Raw genomic sequence first — 26,985 nt, 5'->3', positions numbered from 1 at the left:
CTAAGAAAGCAGCATCCAAAATACGTCGATGTCCAGTCATTATAGGGATCAAGGTCAGCTGAGCAGCTTATGCAACTGCACGGGTCTCATACGGTTATCCTTTGTGTTTCAGGATGTCTGACATGCTCCACAAACTCAGACGTGGGACAGCTGTCACTTAAGAAAATAAGATTCTGTTTCCGTGCAAAAGCAGACCTAAAGCTGGCCACGAAACAATGAGCTGCACGTAGATTGTGGCTTAAAGGTTAATACTTACCGCCCAAATCCTTCGTATTTAGTGGATTTGTTGCCCTCGAGCTGACTGTGTCGTTGCTAAATTACGTTGCGCCATTTGAAGACGTGTGTCACGCGACAAAATAAGATCCAACTGGAAACTGAGAATTAAATTTTGTTTGGTATTAAAAATCATAGCTATAAAACAAACTTCCAGTTAGTTGGTAGATAAAATACTCAGTGCTGGCTGAATTCCTTCTTTCTATTCAAGTATTTTGTATCCAAAGTTAGCTGGTTTGGTGACAGCAATGCTAGCATGCTAGCCAGGTGGATAGCTTCCTAAGCTGACGCGGTCATTGCAACTGAGGCGAGGCTTTTAAAGAGTTGTTCATTTCTTTTTGACACGGAGAACAAAACCAGACAAAACTGTGAGGATGCATGTTGGGCAGGATTCATAAGAATCCTTCACATCCCATAAAAACTTGTTAGTGCACACTAGCGATGATTGATTAGCGATTCTGTGCGTCACACATGATTTGTTCTTCCATTTGGTTTTAGGACGATGACGGACTGATAAACAGAAAGCACCTGCGATGATCCAGCTGTTTGTGAACCGTTTCATCCAGTCGGGCAGATGTTTTCAAGGTGTGTTTGCTGAATGAGATATGAGCTGACAAATATTTACTGTCATATCTAATTACAGTTAGTCAAAAAAAAAGAAAAAGAAGCTAAATTAGAGTAGAAGTTGAATTAAGAAATACATTACTTGTTTTCGTTGAGTTGTGTATTTAAAAAAGTTAATGTAATTTAACACATTTAAGGTTGAGTTAAAAATGATAGCAGTCCCACACCAGTAGCCACTGTAAGCAAATAAATCAACAGTAAATGTCAATGTAACAGCAGTCATATTGCTGATTCTGTGAGGCGTGTTGAAAATTTGGAAAGTGCCAAACAGGTGCCACCTGTTTGGGAATTTTGTCCATGCTAGGTACAGCGCATTCCTGTCTGAAAATCAGATTAAAATGAGTCGCACCATAAATCGCTCAGAAGAACAGCAAGAAAAAAAAAAACAATCAAACAGCTAAGTGCATAAAAGTCTGAGAATAGTCAAAACCTCAAAATCTTTAATCAGGGGAATTAAAGGTGCACGGCTACTTGAGCTGTAGCAGTTTTCGGAAGCAGAGGTTATAAAAGTAAATGATTAGTCGGTGATTCTCCTGGAAGCTAAATCTTTAAGAATCTGGACGTGTTTTAGGTTTTGTAGAAACGTGAATGCCCCTCACTTTCTCTGGTGTGGGAACAAATGAGCTCTTTCTTTTTTTTCAGGTTTTGATTTGCATTGGGATATGTTTCCAATGCATTTCCCTCTTTTAAATGCTATATATATATATATACTGTATATATTATTATTATTATTATTATTTTATTTTATTTTTTTGCTTCAAGAGTAGGTGAGCTGAAATGGGTGGCCTGAAGTGAATGGATCGCTCTCCATCTCTCCGCGTCGCGCTGAGGTCCAGCCACAGGAAGCGCCCAGCAGCACCTCCCGTTTCCACACAGGAGCGCACCAGTGCGCTGGAACATCACGCGTGGAGAGAGAGGGAGAGGATGAGAGAGAGAGAGAGAGAGAGAGAGAGAGAGAGATCCGCTACCAGTTGTGAGACGAGAAAACACCTTATACAAGATCTTTCGCCGCCGAGAAGGATGTCTCTACTCTCAAAACTTGAATTCCTCTCAATGCTCGCAATGCATCTGGATTAAGTCGGCGCTTTTTGCGGGAGGGCTCCGTTATCTGTGCGGAGAAAAATGAGGACAGCCGTCGGTTTCCGTGGATGATGATGTCCCACAATGAACGCAGGTTGGTCGTAAATCTATCACGTTGTTGCACCGGAGAATAAACTTTTAGTGCTTCGTGTCTGAGTTTGGCACCGACGACACACGAGAAGGTTTGATGTCAAGTTATGAAAGTTACTGTTTTCTATGTTTTTCCCAGTGATCGTCAATATTAAACGATGTTGAGGTGCGTTAACGGAGACATTGCGCCTAATAGAAACATAAATTAATTTACTAATTTTATTACATTTTTATCTACGGGATATATGCGTTTCCTCGTGGTAAACATTGTAGTAGGATGATGGTGAATGGCGTGTACGCTGTATGCAGTTGGCGTGTGTGTGTGTTTGTGTGTTTTCATATCCAGGAATAACACTGAAATCCTTGGAAGAGGACTCAGTAGTGTCCATCTCTTTGAAAGTTATAAGAAATGGAAGGGATGTACGAGGATTTATGTCTAGATTGGATTTATTAATTCTGTCTGAGAAATAAAACCGTGGCGGATATGAATGGGAGTGTGTGTTTGGAAGTGTGTGTGTTTGGAAGTGCTGGTTCTGCTTTCAAGCCCGAGAAGCTGTAGACTATTTCTCAAACAGAATTGGAATGACGTAGCCGACCTGAAGCTGACTTGGGACAGTTTATCTCTTTTACATTGTCCAAATGTGAACATTAGTGCATTTTACATTATTATAAATGTAATTGTTCAACTGTAAATAATATGCAAAATTGTTTAGGTTCTGAGAGTAAATGGTTAACCTGTTTCTTTTGTTGTTTTGGGGGTTTTTTCTTAAACGTTTAAAAAGATTTTGGCAGTTTTTAAGGAAATGTTGTGGCTCAAAAATTCTGATTCTAAGCAGGGCAATTAAAAATAATCAAACTATATGTTCTGCTTGTGGAAATGATTTGCAAAACTTTATGCTGTGACAATTCATTCTGGAGAGCCCCCTGCTGGTGTGAAAGCCTCAATCAGCTGGTCATATCGCTTATGCCTTGGACCGGCTTTGCTTTTCTTATAACACTGAAGAATCCAAAACCTTGTAAAATCAGATTTTAGGCAGGTGGTTATGGTTTGACATTCAGAATTGAAGCACGGTGTGAAATCACATCCTGGACGCCTGACAGAGTCAAGGTTCCAGTGTCTGTCTCTTCCTTTTGTTTTGCAAAACGTTTATTTTAATTGAATTCTTGTTGCATAATTCATATCCTGTTGTTCGCAGTTGGGTGCTTTGTCAGACTGGGACCCGTGTTTTTTTTTGTTTTTTTCTCTCTCCCTGTTTTATTGTTCTTTGGCGCACTCAAAGAGTCCTTTCCAGAGGGGGGGAAAAAATGGAGAAAAAAAAAGCATGTGGTTGTGCGTGAGAATCGTTGAAGAATGGGGAGAAGGAAGTCCATTTGTGCTGTGAAAATGTGAACTCCTCGAGAGGTTTTTGTGGTGGAGTGATTGGGGGGCTTCACTGTTAATGTCCTTCCCACCCAGAGATATCCTGTCTGTATTTTTTCACAAAAGTTCAACTGGCCCTGATTTAACATTTGAAATCAAAAGCAATGTGTCTTAAGTAAAAAAAAACAAAAAAACAAAAACAAAATAACAACGTTCTAGGGATTTTTTTTCTTGAGATTTTTTATAGAAGCAGAAAAAGAATAAGGAGAAACCTTGTTCCTTGCAGAGAGAAGGAGCAAGGAAATACTAAGGAATAAGCAGAGGGCACGCAGGGTTTAATAGGATGTGCGTCAGGACAGGTACTAAATAACAGGAAGAGACCAGGGGTGTACACACTTTGTTAAGAATGGGTGTGTTTCATGACGAGTCTAAATTTTTATCGACAATGTTCAGTACCGACAATGTAAATTTTAAAGAGAAAGTCAGGATGAGCTTGTTGCCAGACAGACTTGTAGAGGTGAGTCAATGCGAAATGATAAGAAATAGCTCCCTTACCTTGTAGTTTGCGAACATCATATCACAGTGAAAACTGATTTAACTCTCTGACTGGTGTTAGGTTAACAGCTAGCCAGACAGGTTTGCCATTTTAGCTGATTTTGGATTTATTTGGGACTATAGAAAATTACTAGTAACTGAAACTGAGCAAGTTTATGTTAACTGAAATAATCTACAGGTTTACGAGATGTTTTAACAAGGTCAGTGTTAATCCCTAAAATTTTGTTGGTTGAGTTTTTTCGACCGACCTTGTCAGCTGTTAGTTTATCTGTAGAGAAGTAAGACTTGCTGTCATTGTGATCAGTGACAGTGGTTGAATGAATGCCATCCTGGACATATATATATATGTATATATATATATATAGTACTCTCAATCTAAGTTTGGCCTGTTCATTGTAAATTATGCATGTTCAAGTTTTATATTTTGAACTAGAAATGATCAAATTCAGTCCACATTTTGTTAGAAAGTAATAAAAGAGCAATTTAATTAAAAAAATATTTGTTGGGTGTCTGTACCGCCCCCTGACAAAATGGCCCCCAGGGCAGTGAGCCATACCACTCTTGTAGAAAAAAAATTTTACTGTTAAAAATTGTATACTTGTTTTTCCTGGTATCTTAGTTTTTGGGAACTTTTTCTAGCAGACCTACAGTCAACCACTTTATGTAGCGACACTAATGTTGTTCAGTGAAGAAAACGACGACAAACATAACAGCAGTCTCTAGTAATGCTGTAAATGATTAATTAAGTGCTAACATTTACGAACATCCCAAGGATATGAGCATCCTTTTGTTTGACTATTTTGAAAATGATTAAAGCGGCCCACTCCCACTAGTTGTTAGCCTCCCACCATTCTGAGAACTCAAATTGACATGACGTGCTGCAAGCAAGGGAACTGTTACTGATGGTGACTTAACAGAGCGTCGTAAAATCTGGAGTATACCCTTAAGCCTCTTGTAATTGTAGCTTATGAGGCTTTTTCCGAAGACATAAGTACTTTTGTTGATGTAGTCGTTAGAAAAGTTTGGATCCTAGTTTGTTTTGTGTGCCGTCTTACCACAAATCCCCAATCCACTTGTGCCACTTCCCATACGGCAGTGATATTGTCACTCCTCTAAGTACCCCACAGCTCTTTTGTTTTTCCTGCTGATAACGTCCCTTGGAGCTTTCTGTTGGTCGCTGACATCTGCACTGGACGCGGCTTTCTTTAAAGGGTCATTTCAAGATTTATGAAATGAGGTTCTGTTCATTGGTCCGGAGTGCTGAAACTAATGACCGGTCCGAGGAGGGGCTATGGTAGGGTGCAGGGTGGTTATTGTTGGGTGATGGAGACAAGCGACATCTTAAAACAACTCTAATCTTAAAAAAGCGTGGTAGTGGTTTTGGTGAAGTTGTTCAACCATTAAATTGACTTTAAATTTCAGTGGGTATTTACACAGAAGCTGGTGACTATTCACATGGAAAATTAGTAAAGTTGCTTAAATATCACAAATCGTTCAGCAGTTTCAGTGAAGGGTGTTTTATTGATTTTTTTTTTTTTTGCTAGTTGTTTTTATATCAATTACTATGACTGCAAACAATACATGTTTTGTTCTCAGCATGTGTTCAACACAGAAAGATCATTGGTGACACACTGCATAAATTTATTTACAGTTTTAAAAATATTATTAGCCTCTGTAAAATTAACCACCCAATTCAGATGTGAGAAAGGTTAAGCATTAGTAAAATAATATTGGTATTAACTGCTGTGATATTTGTTGCTGCAGGGAAGACATAAACTGCTCATGAATGTCTGTAAAATTGATGCCATTAGATATAAAAATATGAGGCACATAATTATTCTTGTAAAAGAACAATAAAATATAAAAGCACAAAAAGTTGTAAAAATATGATTTGTGTCATGCTAACTTTAATTTTCTCTCATTCTCTTCACACAGAGTTTCAAAATCCACTGCAAGTCCCTCGACCAAGGGTCCGCAGTCACCTCACTATCAAGGTGCAGTCAAAGTTGACATCAAAGTCATGGCCCCCTGTCCATGGCTTGAAACCTCCTGTGGCCCCCAAACCCAGGCCTCTCTCTCAGTCTCACCTACAGGGAGACACCCACCATCAGCACAGGCTCAGCAACGGAGAGCTGCCCCACGCTGACGGGGAGACGGGAGATCTCCTTGAAATGACTGAGGGGAACCACAATAAAGAGGAGAGACAAGAAGTAGAGGGTGGGGTTAGTGATAACAGCGCAGGAGGGAGCGACAAAGAGGACACGGCAGAGGGAGAAACCGTGGCGGGAACAGATGGAGGAGCAGAAGTGTTTGATAAAGATGGTGATGTGGACAGCATAGCCTCTGATGACACCATCAAGGCAGATGATTTGATTGACATTGCAGAGGAAGAAACCACTGATTCCGTTCAGCCTGAAGATGGTGACCACACTGATGATGAGAGTACAGTAATGTCATTGCATCCTCCAGCGGAGCCAGAGTATGAAGAGGCAGAGAAGACGGAAACAGCTTGTGACTCTACAGAGCACTTATATGAACCAGAGGTGGAGTCACATCTTGAGCAAACACAATCGTCCAGTGTTGGTGGTGAGAACAACAATGCTGGACTTCACGAAACAAGCATTGAGCTGCCTGGTGACTTTTTCCCAAATGAGGCAGAGTTGGAAAATGGCAGATTTGCATACGGATTCAGCATGCTTCCCACTGTTACTGAGGAGTATCCGTATGATTTGATCGGCCCCACTGATGATGCTAGCGATACATGTGAGTCGTGTGACACGGCTGAAACAGGGGACACAGAAGTCTGGCAGCCAGAGCGAGCCACAAAAGACCCCTCTGGTTGTTTTCGATTCACGTCCAGCACAGAAGACGTGTTCGGGCCTTATTCCGTCATAGAAGCGGTCCCAGAAGATACGAGTAGCACTGCTGATCCTGAGTGGAACCCTGGAGAGGAAGATAAATCTTCATCAGCAAATGAATCTCAAACCCAGGATGTCTGTAACCAGGAACCTTACTACGTGTCATCAGATGACGTAGACAAGCTCGAAGATGAGCAAGCCAACTCAGAAGAGCTTCACAATGAGGACGCCACGGAGCAATCTTTTCAACATAAAGACAAAGAAAAAGACATCGAGTCAGCTGATGAATATGCGGACATTGATGATTCAATCTGCCTAAAAGATGATAACGCTGAGCATTCCGATTGCGTGTCATCAGAAGATTATGTCGAGATAGGTGAAGAGGATGAGGAAGAGGAGGTGGAAAAGAAGCATATCCGAGTTAAGAGTGCAAACAAGAGGACTGCTCAGCGAGAACAGGCTTTGCGCGGCCAGAGAAAAAGCTGCCAGCCTCGGCTCAGGCTGTGCAACATCACAGTGCCAGCAGACCTAGACTTCGGCTGCACCCCAGAGCTCACCAATAGGGTGGTGTTTGCTCACACCACTGAAGCCTTTGAAGAAGACATTGAAGAACTAGACTGCCATATTGTGCCTTACTATGAAGACACAGACTCAGACAGCGATGAGCACATATATGTAGAGGTTGGGTTTGAATCAGAAGGGGAGAACGTCATGCCTCTTGATCGAAAAACCATTGTCACACGATCAAGGTCTTACTCTGGAAAAGTCTCAAATTACGTGCCAGAAACTGTACCAGAGGAAACGGGGACAGAGACTCATGACTACTGCACCGTACCGGAGGATAAGAGCAGTGAACCTCTCAGCCCCTTGGAACAGCCAGCAGTTAATTGCATAACTCCATCTACAAAGTCTCGTCGCTTCTTGCTCTCTTCTCGGTCTGCCGATGGCCCAGGATTATCCTTTCTCACTTCCCCGGAGAATGACCAATCACTTCAGAATGAGATCAGGATAAGGAGAAAGGATGACACTTTGTCTCTGCCATGCGTCATAACTTCCTCTGGGAGCTTCTCTCAGCGTAGCCATCAGTCATCAAGTGGTGTTTCCACGCCAACTTCTTTAGCGGACATACCTCCACCCTTTGAGCTGGTTCCAATCACCAAGAGACCTGTCACTAAGAGCTCACCATCCCTCCTGATCCAGCATGAACTGAGTGAAATGCCCAAGAAGAAGAAGTCCTCATTTAAGCGTTTTCTGGCGTTCAAGTTCAAGAGGAAGACCGACCCAAAGGGTTTCAGTGATGGAAGTGTCCGCTCTTCGCGATCCTCCTCCGAGTCCAGCCATCATGGCGTGAGACTCATAGAGCTTGATCGTCGAAGCAATGGCAGCTCACCTCAGCTTCAATCTGCCATTTTGAGCCCCCAGCAACATCCTTCAAACCTGCCATCCTCTCTTATTCTCTGCAAAGATCCCCACAGGAGGAAAGGAGACCTCAAAGTTGATGGCAAGGGCGTGTCCAGAGTGGAATCCTTTGAAGAGCGCTCTCGCCGCCCCATCATGCCGCTTCCAATGACCAAACCTCGCTCCATCTCATTCCCCAGTGCGGACACCTCAGACTATGAAAATATTCCAGCCATGAGCTCTGACTATGAGAACATCCAGATCCCAGGAAGACCCACAAGATCCCACACGGTCACAGAATTTTTTGAAAATCCAAACCGCACCACAGTGATGTCCAATGAAAATGATGGTTATGTGGATATGAACAGTTTTCCTGGGATTGACAGCAAGCCTCAGACATTGAAAGTAGACTCTGAAAGGTAGGAACAAAGTATTTCTTTGATTTTTGCCTCAACAAATCTAAAATGTTTATTTCAACCTTATTTATAGCAATGTCTGGTGTAATATTATTGTCTTAGCCATAATTTTCAGAAAGCTCAAATAATTTTGACTCTAGATGCTTCTAGTATCAGGTACCCTAATTAATGAACAAAATCACAGCTTGATCTCACAGATCTTTCACAGATTTTTGGCAAGCCTTCTTCTAAATCAGCCAAATTTCCAGGTTCTCAGTTAGCAAAGCAGCCCTAGACTATTAAACTTCCACCATCATGTTACCAGTTTCATTAGTTGACAGAATATTTTCTCAAAAGTGTTGGGATATGTACTCTCTTTGGTCAGCGAGGGTTTTGGGCTTTAAACTTTCCTACGGATGCGCTTTTTCTATAGTATCTTGTTAATTCATGAATGCACGCCTGACATGAGGCAAGTAGGGCTCTACCCTGCACTAGTCATTGTTCTGGGTTCTTGTATAAAGCTTCTATAGAATGTGCATAATAATTCAGAATAATTTTGGCTCTGACTCGTGGGAACATAAACCATTTTTCTATTTGTGGAGAAAACAGAAAAAATGCCCAAAATGGCTCTCTCTAAGTTTTGCTGAAGTCTTAGGAGATTAAAAGTGGGATTGTAACCCTTTCCAGATAGATGCTGGAGATTTGTTTTCATCTCATTTGTTCTTTCACCTTTTTTTTACACTGGGAAATGATGTATTGCTCTTTCGGCCTACTCTGTTATCTGGCATAGAGTAGATAACAGCTATTTAGGTGATTTCTTGATTATATCGTTTTGGCAGTAAACAGTCTAGTGTATTACAATTGAGGCTGTGTTTAATCATAGTTAATTCATGGTTCAACCAGCCTGATGATTGCTTTCTCACCTAAGCCAATTTTAATTTATTTATTTATTTTTCCCCTTTTCAAATGAAATTGTAACTTAAAAGCTGGCTTTTGTATTCACTCAAGTTATCATTACATAATATAAAGTTTTGTCTGATGATCTAAAGCAGGGGTGTCAAACTCAATTTCACCAAGGGCCACTTCAGCATATTGGCCACCTTCAATGGGCCACATTGACGGTATAAATCAGGAATGCCCAAGTGCAGTCCTCCAGACTGCAACTTTTAGATGCGTCCCTGCTAAAACATACCCCAGACAAAAAGTTGACTTCCCTCATTAGCAGCAACTCAGTTCTGTAGAGGCCTATGAATGAGTCAGTGATCCAGGTGTGTTAGAGAAGGAACGCATCTAAAGTTGCAGAGTGATAGGTCTGGAAAACTAGACTTGGGCAACCCTAGCATAAATGTATGAAAATACAATGTTAAAAATAAATTAAACACCTCATATTGTTAAATAACTGATTTTATGTATTCAAGTTTTAAATATTACATTTGAGTTTGCATAGATGTAAAATTACTGCTCAGTTTAAAAATACTGAGAATATTTAAAAATATGCTCAGTATTTTTAAACTGCTCGGCTAAACTTCGCTCTTTAGCTTGTTAGCTTGTCGATGTTTCAGTTTTATTCGCTGGGAAAATTCATCTTTGTCTGCTTTGAAGATAAGCAGACAAAGAATAAAAACAAGTTTTGATATTAACTCTCAACTTCATTCACAAAACTTTTTCGTTATTTATTACACAACGAACATGCATTTCACATAAGAACAAAACAATGAGGTTGCCTGTCCTTGAACACAAAGCTGATCCTCTTCACCCTGTCACCAACTCACACACATCCTCATTGTGTTCTGTAAATAAACACAACACAAGCAAAATCAATAAACTATATGCATATTCCAGTATACTGAGTTTTGGTTGTACATTCATTCTATTTAAATTTAGTTTGTTTGTGCTCACCAATGTTTTCTGGCCGGATGTCTGGCGCCGTTTCCCCCTGTTCAGTTCGTCCATGTCTGGTTTTAGTTCTATTCTGTGGCAATCCGCAAAATGGCGTGCAGGTTTTCGTCAGTAATGCGCGACCTGGTCTTGGTCTTGTTTAAATTCATTATTGAAAACATCTGTTCGCACAGATAGGTGCCTCCAAACATGGACAAAAAACACGAGCTGCGTGGAGTCGAAGCTGTGGCATCAAATCAGGGGGCAGTAGACGGTAAAAGTCCTCGATTGAAACATCACGGGACTTCGCTCTTTAGCTTGTTAGCTTGTCGATGTTTCAGTTTTATTCGCTGGGAAAATTAATAATCAGCTTGAGGTGACTCTGCTGCACTCTAGTGGCGAGAAGCCGTAATGTTGGCTGGTAAGAATCGGAAGGCATTATGGGAGATGTAGTTTGTAGTCAATTCGTGCTCAAAACCTATTTTAAGTCAATCAATGGGGCTGTAAAACGGTGGTGGGGGGGAGAGGGCCACATAAAATGACGTAGCGGGCCACATGTGGCCCGCGGGCCTTGAGTTTGACACATGTGATCTAAAGCATAAACTGCGGCCAAAACAATGCAGATACAATCCTATTTCAATGCACACTATACAGTCAAAATTCTTGAACAGCTAACATCCTCACACTTTGTCTTAGGATACTTTCCAGTAAGAGGGATCCCACTTTACTCAACCAGGTGATGTTTGTTGACGTATCTGAGAAACAAGCAGCCTGCCCGGTCAGGCTTCAAAAAGACCAACAGCTCTTCTGAGAAAACTTATCCCTGTTTTTTTTGTTTGTTTTTTTTTCGAGGTCACATCTGGTGGTGCTTTTTCCATGCAAGACTGATGTAGTAGAACAGGTACTGGCAATGAGGAAGCTCAGCGAGTGCAGCTTCTGCACATTAGGGAAAGTCATTATGGATGCAATTAAAAGTGATGAAATTGGCGAGGGGGGTTCTTTCACACGTCGAAGTGGTGGAGGATAAGCGAAAACGTGAGAGCATCAGAGGAGGGAAAAGTGTTAATAGAAAAAGGCAGATCAATATGAAAACAAGGTTTGTAATGATAAAGTGGAATAATGGATTGTCTTGCATGAACAAAGGAAAGACAAAAGAAACAGTTCTGGCGTAATTCCTTTACTATGCCAGACACTTGTGTTTAAGAGTTTTTTTATTACTATTATTAAAATGGCTCTCTCCTGGTCGCTTCTCTGTCACTGTCCTCTTGTGGGTCTGCAGGGTTTACTGCAGTGTGTGATGTAGTGTGGAATCACCATATTGAGATGGCACAGAAACATCCCAACTGTACTACAGTCACTCCAGAATACAGCCTGAGTCAGACCAATTTCCGATCTCCCATTTCTGTCCAAAGCTTTAGAAAATTGTAGCTCACCAAATGTATAATTAGCTCTGTGACAATAACTTGTTTGAACAATTTCAGTCTGGTTTTCGGCCATGTCACAGCACAGAGACCACCCTGGTCAAAATCACAAAAGGTCTCTTGACGGCATTGGACTTCTGCTTAGCTGTCCAGCTTCTCTTGGAATAAACAACACAGCTTTATCCTGGTTCTCATCATCATATCTCTCTCATGGCTCTCACCTTGACCAGCTAAAGCCTTTCCAATCCCAAGTATCTGCAGTGAGTGAGTGGCACGCCCCAGGGCTGTGTCCTGGTGTCACTCTTTTTCAATATCTACCTTCTCACTCTTGGCAGTAAATTCAGAAAATGTATCAATTTTCACTGCTATGAAGGTTACATCCAACTTTACCTGTCCTCCAGACCTACCACATCTTTATCCCTGCTCATCCCTCTCATAATCTTCTTAAACTTAATCCATATAAAACTGAAATACCTCTTATTGGCACAAAGTCCACAATTCGCAAATCTAGCAAATTTTCTTTATCCACTGTCCTCTTCTCACCACAGGTCAATAGTCTTTGTGTCATCCCAGCATCCTCCCTTTCACAGCTCATACTGACATCAACCGCTCTGCTTTCTTCCACCTTTGTAATGTTAACCGTCTCCGTTCCTAACTTACCGCCACTGTCGTTTTAGACATTGGCGGTACCCTTTTTTTTTCTTTTTTTTTTTCTGCACTAATGTACAGTATATGTGCTATTGCAAAAATGGTCAAAAACATTTGGCTTAAGTGACTGCTAACTTTCTTACTTTTACGATAACCGTGAAATCCTGAGACTGATTAATTTGAACAAATGTTCAATATTTCAAATGTTTGGATACAGAGGCAGCTATGTACTAATATTTTAACAGTGTATTAATTGGTTTCATCAATACTTTCTTGAACAAATGGCTCTAGAGAACATCCATGATCTTGATGTACCCCAAAATGAGTTTGGCACCTCTGCCCTACAGGGTGTTAATATGTTTTCAAGGCACTCTTATGTGTCTGAGCATTTCTAAAGAGCTCTATACCTGACCACTGCAGATGCTTTGTGTCCTAGTGATGGTATCAGTGCGCTTCGCTTTGTGCTTCAGATCTCACACCAGCCACAAGGATGCCAAAAACATATCAGTCTTTCTGCTTTTCCTTTAGCCGCATTCCCATCACCGAGGTTCCTGTTACCAGGGTCACTCTGAGTTGCCTCAGGGCGGATTTTTTATTTAGGTCGATAGAATATGTATTTGTGCGAGAGTTTACTCACAGAGAGGCATTTCTCTGCCTTTGTGAGCACATATCACAGTGAAAGCCTTCGAAATCTTGACACTACCGCAGTCCCAGACCACGGAGATGACGATGACATTGATTTATTAAGAACACATTCAACCCAGCACGGTCAAAGCTCCTCGGAGAAACAAGTTGATTTTTGTGAGGGGAAACAAGCGATAGCCTCAGGGAGTTTCTCAACAAACGCCTGCAGCCACAGACGTGCATTTTAAGGCGAGCTTACAAAGCTGCTCTCCACCACGGCTGCCCTGTTTCTTGTGGCTGTGATTAATGTACGCCAGCATTAAGGCGCCACATTAGCACACACATTCAGACTAAGCAAAGAAACATGTTCATTAGCGGCACACTGCTGTCTAAGATGAATGCAGAACAGGCGCTGCGATTTAACCCAATCCCAATCAGGGTGTGTTATTTTTGTAGGTGTGTGGGTTGCGTATTATATGCGCAAACGTGCGAGTGGCCAGAGTTACATCTCTGTGCTGTTTTATCAACTAGATGATGGTCCAGCTGAGGATGCTGTCTCAGCAAACCAGGCCCATTGAAAAATCCAGATGGCTACAAATGGGCTCAGGAAACCAGCTAATTTTAGCAAAGAAAGTTCAGGATTTTATGCAGCTGAGACGCTGTTTTATTTTAGCACGTATAATGGGGTCCTGCTAATGTGTAGCAGAGTTGTACATCACTCTTCCAGTTCAGCAAAAAACCTCTTCAGAATGATGACAAAGCCCTGGCATCGCCTTTAAAACGGCACCTCCACCCACTGTTTTTTTAGCATTAGTAGTGATGAGGGAGCCATCTTAAGTACATTGTTGTTCTGGGTGGTGCGCTGTGCAGCGAGGCGGTGGGCAAGGCGTGTCCCTGGTTCGCCAGGACCGGTGCCAGTTGCTCTGAGGTCGTTAACAGGTCATCCCAAGGGAGGAAGTATCCAGCCCAGGAGCTTCCCACCAGCCTGTTTACAGGAAATGCGGGATAAGGGTGAGGTGCTGGTGGGAGGTAGAGAGGCGCAGAAACGGCATGACAGGTAGGACGAAATGGGAGGAATGGGCTTACCCCTGTGGCGGGGTGAGGGTTTTGCTTTCCCTTGGAACAACAGAATGAGGTGTGGTCCAGTCAGGAATGTCAAGTCTGCTGTCGCTGTTACTTGAGATTACCAATAACTGCTGCAGTCTCTCTTCAGGAACAAGCTAACAGATTTATGGGTGCTAGATTTATTGTAGCTAAAAAGTGAGTTCATGTCTGCTATGATTTGCCAAACCATACAGTACAGGACTGAAGCTACAGCAAACAATCCTCTGGTCTGGATGTGCCAGACAAGCACCTGACTCTACGAACTAGTTTAAATGTACCCTCATGTTTGTCAGAATGTAATATAGCAATGCAACTATTTGCATCCTTTTTATGCTTGCTATTAGTTGTCTATAACAACGGATAGCTCAATTGTGTCTGTTTAGTTTAAGCTTTATGTCACAAACAATCTTTGTAAGGTATACTTCTGGTTGAAAACACATATGGTTAGCTTTTTAAATTTGCTTAAAGAGCTAACCTATATTCTTTAAAATACACTTAAACATAAGAAACCCTAGAGACCATTACTACATTCTATTTGTACTTAAAAGCATCGACTGTAATGTTCCTCCTGAAACTGAAATTCCAAGAGGGAAAGCTGGATTTTTGGTTTTTTGCAATCGTCAAAGGTGTCATCCGTTATGTTGTATCATGTTTAAACCGCATCAGAGACTCAATAAAAAGTGTTTAAGTGTACCTCTGACAGCTTTGGTGTCATTATATCAATCACACTGATTGTGCTGTACAGCCTCCGTCAGTGAAAGCGGTTTTACAGTAGCTGAATATTTAAAGAGCAGTTCGGTTCTCTCTGCCTTGGTAATCACAACTTGGGGATGACATTACACCCAGTTTCACCGCGTTCCAGCTGTAAGCTGATTTTATTCAAAACTTTAATCAAAAGTCTCTGCCTTGAAATTTCTGAGTTTGTGATGGGATTCGATTCAAGTAACTAATGGGGTCACGATCAAGACGGTTTTAAAATAATCAGTATTGGGAGTCGCTGACAAAATGCCATTCCTGTGATTAGACCTTTAATTATAGTACTGTCAGGTGTTACTGTAAGCCTGCCTTCACCATCGAGCTGTGCAGCAGAAATTTCTCAAGCCAGTTTCTTTAAATTATTGGCTGTTATTTGTTGTTGTTGTTTTTTTTTCTTTTTTCAGTGGTTGAAATTGTGAGGAGTCCAGCTTACCATTAATTTGCTACATTTTCTTTTTATAAAAGTATATTATATCTCAAATTCATGCATAACCCAGGTAGATGTAATTTCTGTTCTGGTTCTGGCCAGCATCTAAAGCACCGGCACTCCATGCAGTGCTTGTTTAAAATGTTGTGGCAGTGAATGGAAGCAGTGCTTTTCTGCTCATAATCAGTCCGGGTATAGCTGCACCACAGCAATGGTTGTGAAAGCTTTACTTTAAGGACACCATCTGTCACATCACTTAGACTCTGTAAGACTCTCTACTGTTAGGTTTTCTCACTATATGCCGTTTGGTTTGATTAAAAAAAAAAAAAGTGACTTAGAACTAATGGTGAAAGGAAAAGTAAACAAAATATTGTTATTCAACCTATCACTCATTTGGTTTAGACACCGAGAAAAAGCAAGTAACTAGCTAATTACCATGAGTGAGGCATGCAGGAGCAGTGGTTGGAGAGAGCAGTTGATTAATTTGATAGTGCGATTTGCTCACATTAACACGCATGAAGATATCTGAAAATAAAAACCTCCGTATCTGAAAAACGTTATGCTGACAAACAACACTAGCAGTCGCCTCAGTGGTCTGACTGCTGATTCTCTTGGAGATATTTTTTCAAGACATGAACGGCCTTGTGTTGTTTTGTGTCCATCAGTCTTGGGTTGGTACTTTCATTGAGGCTGAAATTAACTTTACTTTCTTAATGGTCACTCTGTCTTCACGCAAGTTTTAGCTATATGCTCAGTCGTCATATGTTTCTTTTTATGTCAAGAACAGTTTTCTGTTTGATTTGATCAATTTATGTTTAGTTCTGTGACTGAAAATAAGATCTGGCATTTAAAAATAATCAATAGAGAAAACTTCAGTATCTTTGCTAAAAGTAAGTCAATTTTCAGTTTGAATTAAAACAAAAAAAAGTCACAGACACTTGCAGCACTCAAAAGTTAGAATTTGGATCTGTGACCCCAAATTCCCAACTCATTATGCAGTTGAAAAATTATCCTTAATCTATCCCAAACAGACCACATGTATCATCGTAGCAATCATAAAGAAAATGTATTATTATTTTGTACAGACGCCACCTCCGCATCAGTAAACAAATAACCTTCCTCACTAAAGACAGCGAACACTCCCAACACATGTTCCAAATCCCCCATTAGTATCCCATTCTTCTATAGTTAGCAAGCTAATGAACCTGCACCATTAGACTTTTTTTCTCATAATGGTGCCATTATAAGTGGAAAAAGACTTCTTCTAATATATATTTTGATACGGAGTGTTTACTTTATTGAATCGTGTATTACAAGCACCATCAAATTTAGCGGAGGCTGGTGAGACACGTATCTTTTTCCCACCGTTACTGTGCCTGCCTTTAAATTTGACACACTAGATTTAATTTTGTCGTGTTACCAACACAGTCAGCTGTGATAATAACTTTGCTTTAATAGACTTTTTCAAAAGTCTTATTTTGCCATTCTCCAGGCCCATATCTAATGTTTCTCATAGTTGTCCAAGGTTTTGGTTTGTTTGGTTTCATTTGCTAAACTTAACATATATTGCAAACCCAATCATTTCTTTCCTTTTGTTTGATTATATTTCTTCTTTTGTGTGAAACGTTCCTCTGAATAATTGAAGACTGGAGTGCTATTGTAGGTTGAAGACGAAAAGGTGAAGGTGAAAGTCCTCAGTGGAGTTGCTCTCGGTCGTTTTATAGATAGCTCAATAAATCAGAGCAGCAGAATGACTTTAAAGAAGAGCAATTCCCCGCAGTTCTTTTTTTTCCCTTCTGAGCCAAACCCGGGAGCCCCGGCTACGCCGACCCGACTACTCTGAGGTCAACCGTGAGTAATGGGCCGTAGGTGCTTCCACTGGCCCGCCCAATAAGACTGTTATAGGTGGCTGCTTGGATGTGTGAGAGAGAGAGATCCTCAAGAAGTATGAGTATGTCTGAATGGAAACTGAGTCCAAAAGATAACTCCTATAACCTTTAGTCTCCTGGAGGTATAGCCTACTCCTCACTAGTCAATAACAAATTCTTTTTTCAATGAGGCACTGCACTGGACTTCTAATTTTGCAGCAGCTCTGTATCGACGTTAGAGCTATCGACCTACGCCTGTCGTATTTACAGTTTTGTGATGACGTGATGCTGTCAGACATACTTAAAGGGTCATAATGGGCCAGAGGGCATCGCTAATTAGTGCAGGTTGCATTTAGAAGGGATTACACAAGAAATCGTCTGCAGCATATCCCCTCTGCTCCTGCAGCGCACAAAAGGATTTCTAGCAACTTTGCCATTTCCTCAGGACCTAATCAGGAAAGGGATTATTACACTCTAAGCACCCAGGGACTCTTTATGAAAACTGAAATGCTTAGGGACACTTAAAGGAAGCCTGAAAAACATACATTTATAAGGGACTGGGAGTTTAGCACCGCGTCTGAATGTGCCCTTTGGGAATGCGGTGAGTGGCCTTTCATTGTAAATCTGAGTCTGAGATTGAGTACTTTATGCTACTTTGCATTCCCAACAGAAAAAAAAAAAAGCATCGTCCCATATTGCCAATACAGTGATCCTGTATTCTATAGAAACTGTTGTGATAATAGGTTTTGCTATATTAAATGTGTCGCTTTATGTCTTGTGCAGTGCCTACACGGAACCTTTTCCCATGAACCCGGTCTCTGCCGGGCTGTCAGCTGATGAAGACCACGGTCGTACCTCAGAAGAGGAAGACGGCGCTTTGGAGCAAAGTTATGACCGACAGGTGAGTGGCAAGATCCAGAAAAACAGGTGTATAATAGACATGGGGTCAGTTACAAGTTATTTTACTTCAACAAAGGAACGCACGATTTCTATATATGTTGAAAAATATGTATTTGTCATTTGTATTCAAGGAGGAAGGACTGCAGTGATAAATATGTTAACAGCCAAACATAAAATAAAACTTTCAATTTAATATGTTTAATCAACTTTATTTACTAAAAGATACTTCCCTGATGTTGCCAGCTCAGATACAGGCAGTGTTTTAATTAGTGTGTGTGCAACTAATTCCTTAACAAAATAAAACATTTCTTGAGAACCCCTGATTGTTTTTGGCTCCTTAAGTGTAAAAAGACTCCCTTCAAAACTTAGTGATATGTGGCCTAAAGATTTTCTCAATGGGGATGAATTTTGACCCGCTATTTAAAAAATTGTTTAAATTCTCCCGAGAGTTTTCTAGCATAAACAGCATTTGTGGGCATACGAAGACATGTCAATCAGATTTAAGTCCCAGTGAGACCATTTTCTGATGGTCTCGTCTCGGACTCGACCGCATTTGGTCTCGGTCTTGTCTCGGTCTCAGGCGCTGAGGACTCAGGATTTTATTTCGAGATCATTCGAGACCGCAACTGTGGAAATATCACTAAACTTACAGCATACTGTGCAGTTTATTTGTTAACATGTTTGTTTTCACTGGATGCCAAACGCACCGATTAAAATCCAAGCAATAATGTGACTTACCAATTACGTGTTTCTGTTACTCCCCCCTGAAGACAGTGACGTCACGTGCAGAGGGTCATATCCACCATAAAATGTTTTTAATTGTAGAGCAGATATTACACGACGCTCATCTTCTCAGAAAGTTTCATTTTCGCCTCCTCGGTCCACAGAATATTTTCCCAACCCTTTGTAAGGTTTTCCAGATTGACACATGCCAACGACGTTGATTCTCATCTGTTAGGATTTCTTAAGATTGGAGCACAAGATTCTGCTTTTTATCTACATTGCGTTCCTGGAAAAGTTATATTTATGCTATTTTTGACTCTGCTGTTCTGGCAGTAATCAGCCCTGTAATTAAAGGAAGCTCAGCTTTTGTAAGAAAGAACAGAAACGTTATGGTTTGACAAGCAGCAGCAAATAATGTTTCATAAAAGGCTTGTTTTGTTTTGGTAGCTTTTTCACTTAGTAAATAAAATCGTCATTTGAAAACGGCATCCTGTGTTTAACCTGGTTATCTTTTGTCGGATTTTAAAAACAATTTGGTGATCCGAAAAGCTTAAAAGTAACTAAAAAGGAAAACCTTGCAAGGGGTCAAATACATTTTCACAACACTGCCTTAAAGACAGAACAACAAAGGTATAGTTTTCAGGTTTACTTGTAAACTACTCCTAAATTTAGCTTGCTACTCTATATTGTCGCCTAAGTAGCAATACGCTCTCACTGCAATACTTTTGCAGTATTAGTTTTAAATTAAGTCATTTCAGCACGTTCAAACTCCACACATTTTTGTTTTGAAGCTTTGTCTCGATACTGTGAAACCGCGGTAATTTTCATCCAAGGTCCTCACTCTTTGAGAATCTCATACCAGCCCCTGCAGAGTGGGTAATGGAACCCTGCACGTTCACTGCAGGCTGGGTGAAGCCACCTGAATCATTACAGCCTGCATTCATAATCGTGTTTAATAGACCCGTAGATGGGATTTTCATTTTGACACCATTAGATGAGCACCTAGTGGCCGAACCCTTCTCTTCTCTTCAGCCTCGTGTCGGAGCTTATTCTCCAGCCTGTATTGCTTTAACAGATTTGATGGGCCTTGAAATTCCCCCTCTGTGTTTGTGCAACGAAGAGCAGACCTTTTACAGTAGCTCAAAGACGGACCCCACCCATCCTGTTGCTGTCACAACAATAACAACCCCCGGTACTGATCATGTGACGCGCATTTCCTTGTTTTCTTACTCTTCAAAGTTACAATAAATCGAACAAAGAAAGAAAAAGTTCAGAAGGAAGGGCGCCCTTGATTTTACTACAAAAAGATCAGTGTCCCTTTAAACGAGCAAATTTAACTCTGAACACACACACACACACATGGTCACCTTGGTAAAAACCATAAAAGCTCCAATGTTTTGCTTTTGCTCTCATGTTTCTGAGACGCAGCAATTAGCCTCTAAATCAATGGGGCGGTTTTTCATACAGCCTCTCATAAATAATGCATCTGAATTTAAACATGTTCAATTTGAGAAGGCTTTCGAGTCGGTGCTGCAGAGTAATGAAATAATCAGTCTTATGTTGACAGCGTGAATCTTAAAAAAAAAAAAAGAAGTCTATTCGGTGTTTCGTCAGCCTGCTTAGCAGTGCTGTAGCTGGCACTATGAATGTTCGAGAGGGCTCCACAAAAGGCCTTTAAACATGAACTGTTTTCATTAATCTCCCACCAGTTTTCCCTTCCTGTCACGCAGATTGATGGGCGTTCAAGAGCGTTCTACGTTGCCAAAGAGCTTGTCGACTCGGAGAGAATGTAAGTGGCTAGGTTTTGTGGGTAAGCCCAATAGAATCAGTTCGTCTTGGTTGTTTTTCTTTTTTTGTTTGTTTGGCGCTTCAGTGTTAATTCATCAGAAGTTCTGGAGTAACTTCCCAAAATCATGCCTGTTTTTTTACATCACAACCTACAAATGTCATTATTCCTTACTGATCCAATAATGTCAAAAACTGTAAAGAGATTAATTTAGTATGAACACTTCTGCGAGGCTTTGTATTTTTCTTCCTCTTTAAGAACCTTTTAAATAATTTGCTAAATTTGTAGTAAAAATAAAAAAACCTATTTATTTAAGGGTTTCTTTTTACAGTTTTTACATAATCTTGTTACATTCTTGTTTTTGCAGACATGTTAGCTCCCTCAAGCACATTCAGGAGGTAAGGAAATCTTCTCTGCCTGATCAAAAGTGGGTCAAATGGACCTCAAATCTCTCCTGCTTAAAGATTTCTTAAAGATCTGGTCATTGTATCTTATCCTGTGTGTGTGTGTGTGGGCGCGTGGGTGTGTGTGTGTGTCACATCCAGTCTCTGTCTCCTCCTCCTCCCTTCTCCCTTTGGTAATGTTCGGTTTTGAGTTTATCAGTGTTGTTGCAGCCAAGTTTACTTCCTGGTCTTGACAAAGTTGTCATGTTGTGGTCAGTTGTCGGATGACGCAACGTCCCCACACCACAAATCTGTTTTGTATGTTTGTTTTGTGAATAGGGTAAAAATCCCTCAGAGTAAAAATGTCACTAAAAGAAAGTTGATCTTTCTGGTGACCATGTGGCCAGTCAAATAGAGAACTTTGGGGGGGTTTTGTTAGTGTTTTTGAGACGGGAGGGGGATTTTACTGCGTAGACCACACACACACACCATATTTCTTTTTTTCCATCCTCTCATTCACTTCCTGTCAAAACAACATCAAATAACTGCAGATTTATAAGTAAAGAATGACATTTATGTTTCATGACACTTCCTGTGACTTCACTGCAGTGATTTATTAGCTCTAATACCTTTAAACATGAACTAATATAAATATTTACAACAACAATAACAGGCCCATCTGAAGACCAAAAACCTGGAGCTTCAACCTAATAGCCGAACTTACAAACTAGCTGCTGCTAAAGCACAGACAGAACCAGAGGCTACATCTTCATGTGAACAATGATGGATAAAGTTTACATTCGAGCATTTATTGTACAAATTGTAATAATATTGTTCAAATGTCTGGAGCACAATTGATTCTTTTGTGTTGCCTGGAAAACAAGCAACAGGTGTAAATAAGTTTAAAGTGGCTTACAAAGATACTCATACCCGTTGAACCTGTTCACATTTAAAACAGGAGTCTAGTTAATCAGTTGTTGATCATAACTTTTAAGTGAAAGCACGGTTTTAAAATGTTTTAGCTAATTAGATTCTGAAAAGTGTGGCTTGCCTTTTTTTCAGTCCCCTGTACTTTGGGTTATTCGGATAAAAAATTTTTCCATTCTTCTTTTTTCTAAACAGGTCAGGCTTCGTGTACAGCAATTCTAAATTCAGATTTCCAGCTGGGTTTGGGCCTGGACTTTGACTAGGCCATTCTAATACTGAAATACGCTCTGATTTAAACCCTTTCATTTGTAGTTACGGCTATATTCTCACCAGTTTCCCTGTCCCCACAGCATGTTGCCACCATTTTCATTGTTGTTCATCATAAATTAACTGATTTCCCCTCCTGAGTTATTGATATCTGCAGCTCCTCCACAATACACAAGTGTTTTTTGTTTTACTATTATTATTCGTCTTGCCCAATCTTTAGTTCAGCTGGTCGGTCGTGTCTTGGTATGCTTGTATTAGCTGCAGCTGTTGTCCTCTCCAATTTTAGGTGATGGATTAACGCGATTTAATGGGGGTTCAAAAGTTTGGGATATTGTTTATTTGTATGACCTATCAGATATATAAATATACTTTTTAATGTGAATGATAGCGTCTGAAAAAAAACAGCAAGTATTCAATAAAAACTCCCAGAAAGCCTGAAGAACCCACGGATCAAAAACCCTTAAAACATATTTAAAAAAGACAGGAATAAAGAGGTAAGGGTATCTCCAGATATGCTAAAGGTGACGTTCACTCTTTTGGTGATTCAGAGATATGATTATGCATCAGGTTGTTATTGCTTGTCAATCTTCAGACTGTGATCTTTTAAGTTATTGGCGGCTGTTCGATGGTCGTCGTTAAACTGAAAGTGAGTAATTCAGCCGAGGCGGCGGGGGTCGGGGGTGAGGTGGCGGTACACACAGAGGCGGCACGGCATGTACAAACACACCGTCTGGGAAAAAAACAAGGTGCAGCGTTAAGTGAGAAGCGCACATGAGCTATTGTTCCATTGTTTGATAAGGAATAACAAGAATACAAAGAATTTCCAGAGCCTGTCTCCACATAGGAAGGGAGGCCGCGCTCTTCTAAACGACTTCTCCCCCGTAACGGCTTCAGCACATGAAGCTCGGGCCGTTTCTGTGCTAATCCGCGACCCCTTTGGCCCAAAAGAGGCAGCAATCAGCCCGCTGTGACTGACTGCCCAACCGAAAGCTTCAGTTACCATAACAGAGTCGAAGCCGTGCGACGTGGAAGACGGAGTCAGGCAGAAACATGGCCGCTCTTTCAACCAGCCGACGTGGTTAAGGGGAACTTGGGTCTCGAGTCTCTTGTTCTGAAGTGGGCCGCCTTCTTGACAGTATCTCGCATGCGGATCGGGACATCGATGATTGTTCTGTGTCTTTTTTTTACACAAAACTGAAATTGAGGAGCCCCATTCACTCGTCCCCTAGAGCAGGGGGGTCAAACTCATTTTCAAGATCCTGAATGTCCTCACGTTGTGGCAGAATGTGCTATGAGACTATGAAGATCTTGCATCTTTCTCTGCCTTTGATTTGTACTTGCTAAATATTTAACATCTTTTCACAATGACGCAAACAATGTGGCACTGTGCAAATCAAAACGTGTATGATTTGACTGATAAAATAATATCCAAGCACACAACTGTTACAGTTATATTTTTGTGTTCCTCTTCAGTCGAGCTTTGACTAAAAACGATAACAAAACAACCGTTTTAAAAGATATAACAACAATTGCAACTTTTAACTATTTTTTAGTTTAGTTTTTTTTTTTTTTATGAAACAATTGCATTTAAATTTCTAAAAATATTATTTTGATCTAAATCTATTTTATTTGTTAGACTGGAAATGATGTGCAAATATCAACATCCCGTAACAAAAACTGTAGATATAAGCTTTTTGAAAACATCTTATGTTTCTCTTTCTATTAAAACCTAAAATTAAGAGTAAAATAACTAAAAATACAATACATTTTCTGTAGTGGATCTTCATCAAAATGTCTTTTTTCAAAAGGTCAGGTAATACATTTTATTTAGCCAGATTGAGGATTAAAATATATGTTGTTTTTTTTTATTATTGTAAAGGTTGCAGACCTCTGGTCTAGAGGTCCAATGAACAGATACGGCGCGGCCGGACGTGGCCCGCGGGCCCCGAGTTTGACACGCGTGCCTTATTAGAGACACAACATGTAGCTCTTTGCTGCACAGCAGTGTTGGTCGAAGAGGCAGCTAATACTTCTCACATCACGCCAACGCCTCTTAATAAATTACCTGCTTTCTGTTTCTTTTTGAGCTAATTTGCTGAGAAGATAAATATCTTCTCTCCTGTTTTTTTTTTCCTCTCCCTCCTGCCATAACTCATCAAACGAGCCCCTTTAGTTACTCACGCCGCTGCTATTAATGCCAGTTGTGCGTTCTTTATGTGCACTGAATACTCTTCAATAGAGCCAAAATAGCCGCATATCAGCAAATTCTTGGGCTCTTGTCTGCAGAGATATGAAAAGCGGCGGCGGGTTTAGTACAAACCTGCATTATATCATGGAGTTAGGTCATTATGCAGCAACACCTGGTGTGCCGTGCAGGCGGGGGCCACCTTTCCTGAATGCCTGGACGGAGCCCAAAGTGAGGGGATGATATGAAGGGAGGGTGTCAGGAAGGATGTTTAGGAGGATCTGACCTTCCTTCCATTTTTTTTCTCTCTTCATTCCCCCGTTCCTCTGCACCTTTCATTTCTCCTGCCCTCCCTTCCTCCTTCCATCCTCCTCACAAGCACTTCCTTTATTTCTTGTTTTTGCGTTACGAGTCCCACCGCATTGTCTTCTTGAAAAATCTCTCCTCACAAATCCTGTTTTTCTCTCTCTTTCTCTCTCTCTCTCTCTCTCCCTGGCTCACACAGGACTTTAGGTCAGCGGTGAGCGAGGCAGTGGACGAGAAGGGGCAGCCAGTGCTGGACGAGCAGCGGCTGGGCGAGATACTAGGGGTGCTCCCACAGGTTTACACCCTCCACAGCAGCATCTTGGAGGAGCTGGAGGAGCGCATTAGCAATTGGTAAGGAGCGGGATGTTCCGTGATCCCCACGGTTTGAGATTTAGGCCGTTTTCACAGCTGACAGTTCCCGTAGACTCAGATCTATTGGGGACTAAAATGGCCACATCTGTTACATTTTCAGCTGCTGCAGTTAGTTTTTACACTGCACAGTGTCAAACAAAACAAACCATTAAAAAAAAACCAAAAAAAACTGTTTACCTCCTTATCTGTTGGTGGCGCTGCACCAAGAACCACAGAAGGAAAAAACAGAAACACCTCTGAAGAAGACTAGAGCTCAACGTCCTTCTTCGGGAAATGTAAACACGGATTTTGGCGGTTGTAGGCTTTCTCTTTTGTCTTTGAAAAAATGACCATGAGACATTTCTCCCCCCAACGGAAGACACTTTCATTTGTTTGCGTTGTATTTACCCACAATGCCCTGCGCTATAGTCCGCTTCCTGCTTTCAGAGGGATCCCAGGTTTTTGGTCAGACCAGAGTTCGATTTTTGGTCCGCATCAGAATTCGATTGCGCATTCACACCTCCCCAAATAAACGGGACTTTCTAGACAAATGAACCAGAGTTCGATTGAAGCGGACCAAACAGGGCTTTTATTTCTTTAACAAAAGGTTAACCTAGTAGTTTATTCATTCACTGACTCAATCACTAAAGGACTAATAAGTGGGTATTAGCAGCAGTACTTCTATGAGTACCATGTTGTTTAGATAAAAGCCTTGCAAGAACACACTCCTTAGAACATAATTTATCAGTTTTTGAATATAAAAATCAACCTCTGATCTAAGTGACAACATATTGTCTTTCATTGGGCTCCCACTGAGTTAAAACAGTGTCTTTAGACACCTTTACAGACACTTGTTTACAAGTTTAAACATTATTTAGTTTTGCAGGAAGCTTGTCTGGCAGTAAAAAGAAACGTTCAGTCTTGCACGCCACTTTCTAGAATCTACCCGCTCTGTGAAACGATGCTCTGTACTGAATCCCAAATCCACTTGATGTACTTTTTAATCTTCACCTCAAAGGGAGGAGAACCAGAAGATGGTGGACGTGATCCTGTCTCGGCGGGACGAATTCAGAGTGTTTGACACGTACATCTCTGAGTTCGACCGCAGCATGTCCTTACTGGAGCAGAGCTGCAGAAGCTGCCCAGCTTTCGCCAGCATCGTCAGGAAATTTGAGGTGAGACTCTCGAGGCAGAGAGACTTTTTAATTCCCAGGTTGTTGTGGTGCCTTTATTACTTCGCTTGAGGATTTAAACTGTCTTCTTAAGGGATTTTTAGACTATCAGGCTTACATTATCCATTCTCGGGAAGGAACATGAAGCATTGTGGGTGTGTTTCCAGTGCAATGATGCTGTACTGGAAACCTTTCAGCAGCCATTGAATCACTTTTTTTTTTTTTTTTTGTCCCCCGGCAGCCCCTGGGATCATAGCGGCATTTCTACAGCCTCTGTGACCCGCTGCGGCTCGTGGAGCTGACCTTTCTGCCGTCATGCTCACATATTTTATATTCGCTCGGCAATGGATCCTCATTCTTTGTCTGACTTTAATATCCTCTTTCGTAATTGACACCAGGAATGTGGGATACGAGTGAGGGGTTAGCTAGAGCTAAACCGAATATCATTACATCCTGAAGCAAGTACGTATTTTGTCATTTAATCAATACTGAATGTTCACTGTGAAAACAAGAGAAAGAGTCAAAAGCCTAACTCTGGAGGGGCTGCAGAGATATATTGCTCAGGTGGTAAGATTTAGGCTGTAATGATGACTTTAATTGGATTATTTTTGATGATTTATCAATTG

The 26,985-nt window shown here is 41.0% G+C and overlaps 1 protein-coding gene across 2 annotated transcripts in view; it reads left to right on the top strand.

The window, feature by feature from the left end:
• Positions 1–1,820: 1,820 nt before the first annotated feature.
• Positions 1,821–26,985, top strand: part of fgd5a (FYVE, RhoGEF and PH domain containing 5a) — a 41,839-nt gene continuing 16,674 nt past the window's right edge. For both annotated transcript variants that reach the window (XM_032548762.1, XM_032548761.1), the window contains exons 1-7: positions 1,821–2,071; positions 5,918–8,657; positions 18,143–18,260; positions 20,713–20,771; positions 21,136–21,166; positions 25,036–25,187; positions 26,206–26,362. In XM_032548762.1, coding sequence (XP_032404653.1) covers positions 2,062–2,071; positions 5,918–8,657; positions 18,143–18,260; positions 20,713–20,771; positions 21,136–21,166; positions 25,036–25,187; positions 26,206–26,362 — 3,267 coding nt within the window. In that variant the 5' untranslated portion in view covers positions 1,821–2,061. The remainder of the gene's footprint in view (positions 2,072–5,917; positions 8,658–18,142; positions 18,261–20,712; positions 20,772–21,135; positions 21,167–25,035; positions 25,188–26,205; positions 26,363–26,985) is intronic.

Source organism: Xiphophorus hellerii, chromosome 20, assembly GCF_003331165.1.
Source record: "Xiphophorus hellerii strain 12219 chromosome 20, Xiphophorus_hellerii-4.1, whole genome shotgun sequence".
NCBI lineage: Eukaryota > Metazoa > Chordata > Actinopteri > Cyprinodontiformes > Poeciliidae > Xiphophorus > Xiphophorus hellerii.
The sequence above is the reverse complement of the archived record's forward strand: the minus strand, read 5'-3'. Positions and strand labels throughout refer to the sequence as shown.